This window comes from Pholis gunnellus (genome assembly GCF_910591455.1).
Source record: "Pholis gunnellus genome assembly, chromosome: 21".
Lineage (NCBI taxonomy): Eukaryota > Metazoa > Chordata > Actinopteri > Perciformes > Pholidae > Pholis > Pholis gunnellus.
Window position 1 is genome coordinate 3581240 of NC_136548.1, and position 12834 is coordinate 3594073.

At 43.6% G+C, this 12834-nt stretch overlaps 1 protein-coding gene across 1 annotated transcript in view; it reads left to right on the forward strand.

Annotated features, from left to right (window-relative positions):
* Window positions 1-206: 206 nt before the first annotated feature.
* ca10a (carbonic anhydrase Xa) overlaps window positions 207-12834 on the forward strand; it is a gene marked incomplete at both ends in the record, with an annotated part of 182842 nt that continues 170214 nt past the window's right edge. Inside the window, one exon of the mRNA XM_079182823.1 lies at window positions 207-267. Within this exon, the coding sequence (XP_079038949.1) occupies window positions 207-267 (61 nt within the window). The remainder of the gene's footprint in view (window positions 268-12834) is intronic.

Sequence of the window (12834 nt, forward strand, 5' to 3'; positions counted from 1 at the left end):
ATTGTTACATTTAGTGGTGCAAAATTTATTCCTTATAGGCTTTGATCACCTGCTATGCGTCTGGTGTGGAAATACCTGGTGGAAGGTGTACAGCGGGATTCAGCCTGAGACAGCAGGACATCCGCAACTGAGAGAAAGAGAGCTCCATTTTCTTCTTTTGAATCTTTTCTGATCTGTGCGTAATGCACGTGGAATGAAGACAGAGGATGGATATAATTTGGGAAATATTGATCATTCTTCACGCCAATGTGATCGTCTGCATATCAGGTGAGTTATGGGCGTCATTGGTGTCTCCGTGGGGGGGCAGGTGCATCAGATATATGTTTTTCTTTTACTTTTCACTGGAATGTTGTGAGATGGTTGAGAGTGAGGGTGGTTTGAGGGGGGGGGGGGGGGGGGGGGGGGTAGGAAATGCATGTCGGGGCGCGCTGTGGCAGGTGGAGAGAGAAGAGAACTGCTAAACGCACCCCCGGTTTGTGTGCAAGGGCATGGGATGATCCTGCTCTATTTAGTCTTTGGTTGTCGATCTTTCAGTGTGCTTGCGTGTGTGTGTGTGTGTGTGTGTGTGTGTGTGTGTGTGTGTGTGTGTGTGTGTGTGTGTGTGTGTGTGAGACTCAAGAAAGTCGCCGTGTAGCCTCCGGGACTGGATGCGCAAGCCTTCTGACGCACGCGGGGGTGGGCTTTTAAAAAGAAAAGGAAATTTGCAAACCACTTTGAACATCATGGATTATTTTGTTCACACACACACACACACACACACACACACACACACACACACACACACACACACACACACCACATATCCTCTCCGTCATCGTGAAGTCTCTGGGCTTAATTCAGTCAGTTATTATCAGATGGATGCAGCCGCTGTGCGCACACGGTGAACGATGCGGCGCAGTGTAGGTCATGCCGCGTGTGCGCCGTGCAGGCAAGATGCGTCCACAGCCAACGAGCGCTTATCAATGCGTTCGATGCGCATCAACGCGTTCCTTCACTTCGCTGCTATCCAGCGGATTCGTGATTTTGCAACAGACCGATGTTAAGACGCGCTCCTGTTAAATGTGTTTAAACTACGTATTCATCTAAAAAACTGAGTATTTTAATGGAAATGTGGCAAAAATGTCACCTCTTGCAAGAGGTTGTTGTTATTTTTTAAATCAAGGCAGATGTTTTGTGGTTTTTCTCGCGCCGACGCACGAAAAAAAGGCGACATTTTGGATAAAGAAAAGTTGCATATAACTGTGTTCTTCATAAATGTGGAAATTAATACAATTATAACACTGAATAGAGACTTTCTCAAATGTGTGTTGTTTTTATTTTGCATCCAATCTTGCAAGAGGTATACATCTGTAAATTCACAACAGTAAAAATAACTTGTGCGTAATCCACTGTATTTACGCATTACGCACGCCGGTCTGTCCTCTTTTATCTCTATAGGCCCGCAGGTTTAGATGAGTGTGCTGCATGTGACACCGCTGTGCTTCGCCCCACCCGACAATGTGTTTTATTCCGTAAGAATATGTATTAATAATCGCCCAGGAACAGGATAATGACAAGATTAACAATGAGTATATTGGCGAGGAGTCATGATGTTGAGTTCATTGAAAGGAGTTTCGATACTGTATGTTCGTTCTACCACTGACTTCCGCTTCAGATGGGGCCTTTAATAACCAAGTGAGGTACCAAGTGAGTTCACCTGTTAAAATACTTTCGACCATAATTTACTCAGCTGTTTACATACATCTTACTAGTGCTTCCCCCTAAACACCCCCAGACCCAGCTTCCACAATGAAAATGCACTGTGTACATGAAAACAGCAGATGATGGGTTGTTTTTCATCTTTTGTCTTTTATTTTTTTTATAATAGTAAGACTATAAGAGGTTGGTGCTTTTATTTTGAAAATAAATGAATGCAGGTAGAAGAAAAGAGACGCGCGGTAAACCGGCAGGTGCGTCGTACCTTTTTCTTTGTTCGGCACGTGATCCAAGAGGGAAACACACGATTTGTCTATAGATCGTTTCATATTGTGACTGTTATTGAGTGACGTTATGTTGTAGTTTTGCTCACGTGGATGAGAGCGTGTGTGCGTATGCTGGCAAGAATGCGATGTTTTCATAAATGACCATCGCTCGGTTTTTGCGTCGTGTCCTCTGAAGAAACGTGTGTGTGTGTGTGTGTGTGTGTGTGTGTGTGTGTGTGTGTGTGTGTGTGTGTTAATGTTAGCTTCAGTATACGGGGCGGAAGGGTGGTTGAATTTATTAGTGATTATTGTAGTATAAAAAGTGACTTATTAAGTTATATATGCTGAACTGTTTCGCCCAATCACAGCGTGTCATTTTCTTAAAGGGGAACTACGGCTATTTTCAAAATTCATACGTGTTGTTCCTTATTGTCGAAGACATAATATATTAGCTGACATGAACAACTGTTTCCCAAAACAGTAGAGTGCTAAAACTCAAATGTTAGAGGCCTCCAAGTGTGGAACTGCTCCATAGACAATGAATTGGGAAAGATGCTGCATTCGGCGTTTTAATTTTTCTGAGCCCTTCATTTTTTCTTTTTTTAGTTGATAATATATTACAGCCCATTCGGTTAAATATTGATTGAACTTTCCTCAGCCATGGACATTTATTATTTGTTCAGGTGGTGTGCCCCAGTTTTTTAAAATTGCATTTTCGTGTTGTTTATTCGTGTGTAAAAAGGCCTTAGCACCATCATTCGGCTTGGGATGGTACACACTGAACATTTTTCAGGTGTGGAGTTTAAAAGATGAGGCGGGGAAGGTCTAATGAATGATGCTATCAAGTTGCATTATGGGAAGTGTAGGATCTGCTGTTTTCTAAATCAGACTCAAACTATGCATCAAACAGCCATAATATCTAGGCTTCTCCTTCTGCTGCTTCCATTTGAATTCACCAATTCAGTTTTAAAAAACAAAAACGATTTTTACTAAAGTTTATGGCTCTTAGTTTTGCGGCGCATTTCAATTGTTTCCGAACACTTTCCATTCTCAAATGAGCGCTAGAAAGCTCCGGCACAAGCGAGTAAGTGCACCTTGAGCAGAGGTTGTGCTGTGAACCGCTGCCTCCACACTCAAGAATGAATTGTCACGCTCAATATCTCGCTAGATTTCTAAATCATCTTTTCATCCTTTTGTCTTGGCGGTCGGAATCCACTTTAACAAGGACATTTCATACCGTGCTGCTTGTGTCTCGACTCGGTCCTGCTGTTGGTCAGAGGACCTGTGTGTCCTGTGTTCAGCAGAACTATTCATGTGGACGTGCTGATTCTAAAAAGAAAAACACTGGCGAGTTTGCCGTGTGTCATTTGTACTCGTCGCTTCTTCCAGCGAAAGCCTTCCTCTGGCGACGCTTGGGGATCGTCTGCATTTCTTTTCTCACAAATATGGGACCGTATGGAGCTCGGCCAGTTGTTACCGCATAGCTTCAGTGTCAGGGGATAATGCAGCCAGACCAGACTTCAAGACGAGGCTGTTATCCCCGCACAGTCGAGCGTGGATCGTGGACATGAAAGTCTCCTCAGTGCTCAACACTCTAATCTGTGATGTAATCAAGAGGCAAAGCTTGGCGCTGCTCCAATGACCGTGAGCAGGAGACCGACTCAGAGGGGGCGAAGAGCCGATGAGCTATAATCGTTATTCTGAAAGGTTTCAAAGTCTCACACTGGCCATGTCCCATTTCTGACACATCAGAATTAACTTTATTATGGGCAATATGTAAATTCTATATATACTATATTCTATTTAGTGATTCTGTGAATTGTAAACAAATACAAATAGTGCAAAGGAGTAAGTATTGAAAAGTTCCCAGTTTTGCCGGTATGTTTGTGGAACGTCAGATCACAAATGGTGCGGCAACTTTTTATTTTAAGAGGTGAAAAGAAATTCCCCAAAAGTCTTTATTGCTGAGATCTAGGTTACCCATACAGTTCACTCACTACTCAAAACAACTGCCTGGCTGTTACTACTAACTCTGGGAATGATTTGCATTACATTTACTAATCAGCCTTATGGGGCACACTACTATCCCTCAGACGGGTGATGGAGGGTTGCTCCGAGACGGTTGAGCGGTTGTCTGGTTTTTCCAGCTTTTCCAGCGTAGCTCCTCTTTCCTACTCTGATCTCCTCTTTTTTTGTTTCTGTCCTGGTTGTACAGGATTCTGTCTCCACCTCTGTATTCCTCCTCCTTGGCCTGAATATGTTGTGTATAGCAGATTTAATGAGCTACCAAGACCTGAATAAATAAATAAAAGGAGTGGAACGCATAGCTCTGGAACTGAAGTGTGCTCCAGTGTTGTGGCAACATGAGAGCCTGCCTCATTTATCTGGGACTATTTCCTCTGTAATTTGTGGAGTGATCGGGTCGTTATTTCTGGACATAAACGCTGCTGTAGAGTTTCTGAAATGTTATTTGATGCTTGCAGCACCACAAACCAAATTCCCCTCGATTTGTGTTGGGTCAGACGCCGTCACAAGGCCAGAGGCCAGAGGTCAGGTGGTCTGGGGGTTTCTCGGCACAACCGTTTCCTGTTACATTTTGACTGTTGGCCCTTGTTGTAAATTACTCTAGCGGGGCGGCCCTGACAGACCCGATGTTAATGTAGATTCAATCTCATCTAGAGTCCCCACTCCGGAGACTCTTCCTCCATTCTGATTTGTCAACATCTTTTATTTCCCTTATTTTGTCCAAAAGTTAGCGGATTAAAGATTGTGCTTGCGATGCCTTGTTTTCCCGCATTTGCTCGTCAACATCATTAACTCGGGTGAGTGCTGGTGCTTTTGGTTACCGAAAACACGCAAATGGGAAACAATGGGAAGTAATTATCTCGATGTTGCCATTTCATTGCAGATCGCTAATGATAAAACATGGTTTCATGGTTATCTGACAATGGCGCTTTGATGTTACACAGGCCTAAATGCAGAACGCTTGAAGCTGAACCTCCTCCTTGGTCTCTACATTAATCCATTATGTCTGTTTCATGTGTCATATTCAGTCAGCTCTGTGGGTTTCAACAGTGCCTTTTCTTTCACGTGATCTTGTAACACAATCCACTAAAAGCCATGATGAAGGAAGCCTCATTTCTAATGCATGAAATTATTTTTTAATTTTTTCATGTCTACATGGTATTTCACAGAGGCAGCATAGATGATAAATATAAAACGGTGTGATGGGTGTAAAGCAGGGCCGGCTTGATCCACTATGAGGCCCAGGGGCTAAATTAACCTGTTGGGTCCCTATTGGCCCCCTGATTTTATGCTCCCAGTGCTTCAAACCAGGGCCGGGCAATACCACAACATTTGTTTTAGATCAAGTGATACCTTGTCCAGAATCACAGATATTGCTATGGATACGGATGCTTTTTTATTATTGAAAATGGCAAATGTAAGTGGCTTGTACAGGGGATGGAAATGCATTGCTTGAATATGAGTCAAAGTGCAAAATAATGTTTTATACAATAAAGTACTACCCAACACGTTCGCACTCCCAACTCGCCAAATACCGATGCTTGGTCAGTGGCTCTTCGTTTAAAACTACAACGCTCTAGGTTCCCCTCTAGCGTCAGTTTTAGACGCAGCAGAGATGGCGTTACAGTTTCCAAAAAATAAACTTCCCTCTTCACAGGAAATGTACAGTTCCCGCTCGTTTCTTTGCACACAGTCTCTCTAAATAAACTTTCAAAGGTAGGTTAGGTTTACTTGGTTAGATTTAGGCAACGAAAGTACTTGGTTAGGCTTAGGAAAAGATGGTGGTTTGGGGTTAAAATAAGGAAGCCTGTTACGTAACTGGCATTAGTTAAGCGGTCAAGGTTGTCTTTGTTTCACATGGGACATGAACAGCGGTCTCCTGGGTGAAAGTCTTGTTTGTGTGACCTGTCCAACCAAAGGCTTAAACATCACTGGTATGATCCTAAATGAGCCAAAGCATTTAATTGACTCAAATTATGTTTTGTTTGTCTAAAGAACTATGAGCAATAATCAGCGTTATTTATTGGCTGTGATTCAGTTAGTTCAAGTTTCTATGGTATCTAAGTATAGTATTGACGGAGCTGTCTACCATTATGAAAATGATCAGGCTGCCTTCAGGCTGGATCTGTGCTCGAATGACCAAATCAAATTCAGACCAACAAGATAAACAGAAGAGTCTGGCTGTGGAGGAGGAGAAAAAAAAATAAGTATAGATTTTTCGGCGGACTCCAGTTGTGTCCAGATCTATAAAGACTTGTCGTGTGTGCTTTTACTCAGTGTAATTCTTTTCTGGCTAAAGGCCAGCGCAGGAATATGTTTGTCGCTGTACCATGAGCACACATTCAGGGTTTTTACCTCTCCTTTTCATGGGATCTTTTTTTTTTTTTTTTCAGTATTTGTGTGCTCACTCTGTTCAAAAAGCCAATCCGTAAACAGGATTTCACACTATGTGCCAGGTAAACAGCTCTGTCTGCCGTTCTCCCATCTGTTCAGACACACGGATGCCTTTTTTATTTTTTTTTCTTCACTCCTCGGCTTTGCCTTAACATGTCCTAAGCAAGAAATGCTTCCATCCCCACACTGTGACAGAGTGGTAAAGAACGTGCTGATTCTCTTTTTCTCTCCCATGTTGTATTTAACTAACACAGTGCCCGTTCAGGGAAGCGCTCCCTATCAACTGGTCGATTTGCTCGGCTGCTGGTGTTGCTGCTTGCTCCGTTGCCGAGAACCGCCCATAGCTTGTTGACTCCAGGGAAGTGGAGAGGAGTTGGATTGCAACCAGGCGGCCACCTCGTGGTCGGAAAAGAAAGAAATGCGGAAGTGTCTGAAAATTGCATGCTCTCTACTGACCAGCAGGGGGCAACTCCTCTGGTTGCAAAAAGAAGTCTGATTGTATAGAAGTCTATGAGAAAATGACTCTACTTCTCTCTTGATTTATTACCTCAGTAAACATTGTAAACATGAGTTTATGGTCTCAATCTCTAGTTTAAAGTCTTCAATACAGCATGATGTTCATTTAGTAAATGATGGTCCATTTAGAGTCAAATAGACCATAAAGCATAAGGCGGGGCTACCTTGTGATTGACAGGTCGCTGCCGCTACCAGAGTGATATGCGGTGTCTCAATGTCACTCCTCTGCAGCCCTAATATGGTCACCTCCGTTAGCTGGTTGCAAAAAACCAAGATGCGGCGGCCAAAACGCTTAACTCAAGGCTTCATAACAGTAGTCCACAAACCAATGGGTGACGTCACGGCCACACCCATTGGTTGCTGACCAATCTCACTCCTCTTGCCAAACTTAAACCAACCCAACCAGCTCAGGCAACGAGTACGAGCCAATCAGAGTAGGGCAGATCATGTCTTTGCCATGAAAATCGCGAAGGTCCAATGACATCATGCTACATAACAATAAGCCATGTGCTTCTGTTTGTTGCAGGGGGAGCGTGCATTTTGGGGACAATGGGCGTTTGTTTTTTAAGGACAACGGGCTGTTGGACAGATGGGCCAATGGGGACATTGTTTGGACTACTGGGGTTTTAGAATAATGGGCCGTCGGAACAATGAACCCTCTTCTTTTGACCACTCTGTGAATTTCCTGTCTGCCATCCAGGGTGGAATGCTAAAATGCTATTTCAGCTCGCAGAACATGTTGGATGGGAGTACTGAAAGATAATAAAGTTCAATATTCAGTTGTTCAGCAGAAGTAGCATCGAGACTGCAATGGCAGTAATGAAGTCTCCACCTGACACATACCTCTTTTTTTCAAAACATGCTGCGGAAGCTAATCATCGGCTTCAAGGCAAAGTAATCTGAACACCTGGTTGGCGCCAGTGACAGAGGAACATTAACCTTCTGAACCTCAACACCCGGCGGGGGGATTGAAAAGCTTTCTTGAAACAATCTCAGAAATTACACCTTTTATCATAGCAAGAAGCCGTCAAAACCGGCATTATTGTTGGAATCTTTCTTTCTGACGGTACTCGAACACGTCATTGGCGACGAACGCTTTCGCATGAAAAAGCAGCCAAAACGAAGGTTAAAATTGTGATATTTCAAATCTTGCCCCCAAATAAACCCTTTGCTTTAACCGCATCTTGTAAAAAACATAAACATCTGTGAAACTTCTACAGAAGTGCAGGCTGCTGATCACAGAGCATTGAGGAGAAGACATGAGATGCTGTAAGTAGAGGTTTAAAAAAATAGTTCAATGTATACAGCATGTAGAGTAAAATAGATTCCATTGGTTTCCAATTTTTAAAAAAATATATTATCAAAGAAATTCAAGTTGCATTTATTTTCTTTTTATGATTTATGGCATTGTAACTGTGTTATACTGCACAAAATATATTTTGAGTTATCTCTGCCATGACTAGCCATGACTGCTGTTTCCAAAGAGGACTCATAATGCAGTGAAAATCAAGGCCACACAGTAAAACATGACGGGAGCAGAAAACGCCCCAAAACTTCTTGGGGTTCAGAGGGTTAAATGAGTCATCTCCGTGTCCCTCTCACCTCATATTGTGAGCAACTGTGACCACCTCAGATAATCACACGGCAGCCTCAGAGAGGGAAAAACAAATAAAAACGTGCCCTCTGGGAAGCTTAGAAATTTAAATGGGATGATGAAATCACAGGGTAGAGGCCTGCGGTGTATTCGTGACAATAACACGTGTCTCCACCAGCCCGGCCATATGCCACCGAGCAAACGCCCGGCGTTACCGGGGACGCCTGCAACACTCCCTCCTCTGCCCTGAGCCGGTGCGTCTTATGTTGCAAAAAAACCAAAACCTGTGGCACACGCAGCCCGCGCAGTGCGTCCTGCACAGATCTTCCTCTGCTTACTCTCTGGGCCAGTGTGTGTGTGTGTGTGTGTGTGTGTGTGTGTGTGTGTGTGTGTGTGTGTGTGTGTGTGTGTGTGTGTGTGTGTGTGTGTGTGTGTGTGTGTGTGTGTGTGTGTGTGTGCCATCGCCCGTTTGCCAAGTCATTTTAAATGGTCCCTGTTTCTACAACAGTGGAGGCAAAGGAAGTTTTTTCACTGAATCTGAGTGCGGTCTGGAATTTGCTCATCAACTTTGACTCTTTTGAAATCCCCTTCCTGAGTCTGCGTTCAGCACTTGCAAGGAGCCAAAGTTCAGCCGACTCAAATGTTTGCGGCCATAAAAATAATATATTTTAAATTAAAATACAACCATTTATTTCCTAATCATTTGGATTGAGTGTGTTCATGCAAATAACCACTATAGATGACAATAACGGAGCAAAAGGACAATATTTAGAGTTTTCGGACGGCTTACACCGACTTTTTGGACAAATACCGGGTTCTCACAAGTATATAGTAGTATAAATGTGTGTGTGGGTGTGTTACCACCTTGTCTGCCCCCAAGCAGCCGTAGCTCATCACATCTGCTGCTCAGGAATCTGAAGTCCATCAGCCAGCCGGAGTGAGACGACCTCCATGCCAGCTGTAATTTACCACAGGGAGAGATGGGATTGTGTGTCTGTGTGTGCTTGAGTGTGCGTTTGTGACAGATCAACACGCACACACACACACACATAGACACACCACAGGTGGACGGTGAGTTTTCACGGGCAAAAAAAACAAAACCCAGTCGCAACTGCGCCATCCAAGTGCCCCAATTCACTCTTTCCGTTACACACACACACACACACACACACACACACACACACACACACACACACACACACACACACACACACACACACACACACACACACACACAGGAACCCGTCAGGGAAAATCTCCAGCTGCTAATCTGATAATCCCGCGCAGATGTGTGTCCTGCAGCAGGAAGCAGGAACAGTGTGAGTTTGCGTGCGAGGGAGGCGGAGACGGAGGGCGAGCGGTGAGCGGGCGGGGCCGCCGATGCAGAGGAGCGGGTGTTTCATCCAGGCGTCATCGGTCCTCCCTCAGTAATCGACGCCGGTGTTAACGCACAGCCGAGACACAGCTGATGATGTCATGGAGATGAAAAAAGGATGGGAAGCTATATTCATAGTGTCTTGGCAGTAATAGTATTAACTATGATTCATAAGCTGCTTAGTGTTAGGAAGTTAAACGGGTCATAATTCCCTCTAATTAGTTTTTATTCAAATTATTTATGTTTTTTGCCAAAAACTACCTTTACAAGATTACACTTGAACACATCGTGATAGCGGTATAATTTAATCATCATAACGTAGGTCAACGCGACCTCTGTTAGCGTTAGCCGTTAGCTTGATTATAAGCAGGAGCGTGCTTGAGAGAGAGACTGCGATTTCTCTGAGCAGCATGACGGGAATAAATTACACTCGCTCACGCTAGAGAACTTCCACACAGAGGACATTTTACGCTATCCGTATTAGAAAGTGGAAAGGTAAAAAAAAAAGCGCTAAGAGATCATAACCTCTCACAAGATCGTCTTTTAGAATCCGGCAGCGCGGCCGCTCTTCACCAACCGGTAGACCCAGGGCATGATGGGAAACCGCCCGGCCGCCGCCTAATCAAAGAGCTGATTGGTTCTTAGTTTTGATCCGTCTGTGTAATTACAATGTTTAACGCTAGATTGGAGGACATTAGTCTCATGTTGTGGAATGAAGGTTTAATCTGTTAATCTGATAATGATAATAATAAAGGTTATTTATGTCTTGTTTTTAAAACTAGCAATTACAAAGTGCTCTGCGAGGCAGACAGAAAGGATAAAGGATGGAATACAATGTCAGACACACTTACATTTCTATAAAGGCTATAATTACAAACAAAGATAAATAAATACAAACGCGTTTCTGTGACTTCCTGTATATTATGTTGAGGCCCAAACTCTGCTGCTGTGTGGAAAGAAGTGAGTCTGTGTGATAGTGCTTGAATGACTGAGTGTGAGGGCACTGCAGCAGACTCTTGTGAGCAGCTATTCCTGGCACTCACTGGAGGGAAAAAAAGGCGACACGTTTTTACAAAGGGGAAGTGGGACAAGTTGGAAAACCACGGGTGTGTAGGTTGTACTTTTAAACGGGGGGGGGGGGGCATATTATCTGCTGAAGTAACTTCTTTTTAAATGTGCACCTCACATACATACATTAATGCATTTGAAATGTATAAACCCCTGGACTTCAATAGCTCATATGTGTTTTTAGCAAGATTTTCAAAACGTTCTGCTCATTCGGAGAACTATATCGTTGTCATATTTTGAAAAAAAAATAAAGAAAGAAATAAATCCATAAAAATCCATCTGCCCTATAGTCTGCTGTGTATTACATTATTCACACACAGAACCCTCTTGGGACTCGTTCTGGACGAGACCAAGTTTAGTGGAGCAGCTGTGTGCTGCGCCTCTTCGAAAACACAACTAAATGAAAACACTTCTGATCAGGCATAAATCTCACGACCGCGTGGCCTAACGGTTCGCACAAATGTCGACTCCCCACCTCCGATGAAGTGCAGCTCACTGCTTCTTCCCCGAGCATTTCAGTGGGAAGCAAACCGGAGTAGAGAGACAAAGCTGTCTCTGTGTCTGTTAGTATGCAACGTATCCTCATTCAACGGTTCCGATGTTGTCTTACGAAAGTAATTCCTCATTTTTTGGGCATTTTCATACGAAAGAACAGCAAAACACGTGTCCATTTTTGCTACTTACGGTCTTTTCAAAATAAACTCCCGTCTTCCCTGGAAACAACTTAAGTTAGGTTGAGGCAACAAAACTACTTGTTTAGGTTTTGGAAAATATCGTGAAATACGTTGTTAGGTTTCGGAAAATATTACATGGGGAACAAACGGCGGTCCCCAAACGCTGGATGGGAACGCCCTGCAGTGTGATATTTGCATGTGTCGCGAGCCTTCAGGTAGCCCCAGCCAGTCAAATGCTAGCATGCTAGGTCGTCTTGGAGATCTCAGCTTCCAGGGAGGGTTCATCAGAATGACCCAATATGACTTCACTCCAAAGGAAATGTGAGCAAGTTCGCTCAAAGATTGTTAGGGACAATTCTGTCCTCCGTCCATTCGCAAACCTACAGAGTGTGTTCTAGTCAGAGACGGAGACCGGTTCAGTGTCCTAAACACTCCTGAATACTGTGACACGATGTGTAAAAGAACACCACTCTGTTCATCCAACTTGGCCTATTAGTGCAGACGGAGTACGTCTAAGCTGATATTGGACCATGTGTTTGGGCTGAGGAGGACAAAACAATAGTTATTGTTTTATTCATGCTGCAAAATGCAACCTTTTTAACGTTTAACTGTTAGGTTTGCAGATGTGTAGAAAAACAAGGATATAGTGGATTTAGGTTCACCTGCTGCTGCTGCTGCCACTTCGTCAGTGTTTGTTTTTGGAGCCAGCAGACTTGGGGAGAAGAGATGATGTGAGCCCTCTCTTAGAGACCTGTCAGTCAAAGCAAACGCAACCCCGAACGTACCACTTTTAGAGCCCTGTTATCTTCAAAATGAGTTTCAGAACTGTCTCCACAATGCGCGGCGGGAGGAGTGAAAGAGGCAGTTCAAACCCAGCCTCAGGTGGGGGAAGAAAAAACTGACGTCCTCCCTGTTTCTCCCAGGTTTTTTGCAGCCAGCACACAGATGGTAGTATGTGAACGTGGTAAAACCATCAATGCCTTTGTACTGTGCTCATGAAAGCGAGCATATGCCAGGATCAGAAAAAAATATATACGGAGCACATCCTTCAAATTATGTTAGTTGTGGGGAGAAAATGTTGTTCAAGTTTCTACATTCAGAACGGCCACTTTCAGACGTGTCACTTTATGCCAATCCCATGCAGTTTGGGGCCAAAACCATTCCGCTTTTTTTTTTTTAGCAAATTTTTTTTTTTTTTCTCCCATTCTAAAATTACGTATTTGAATA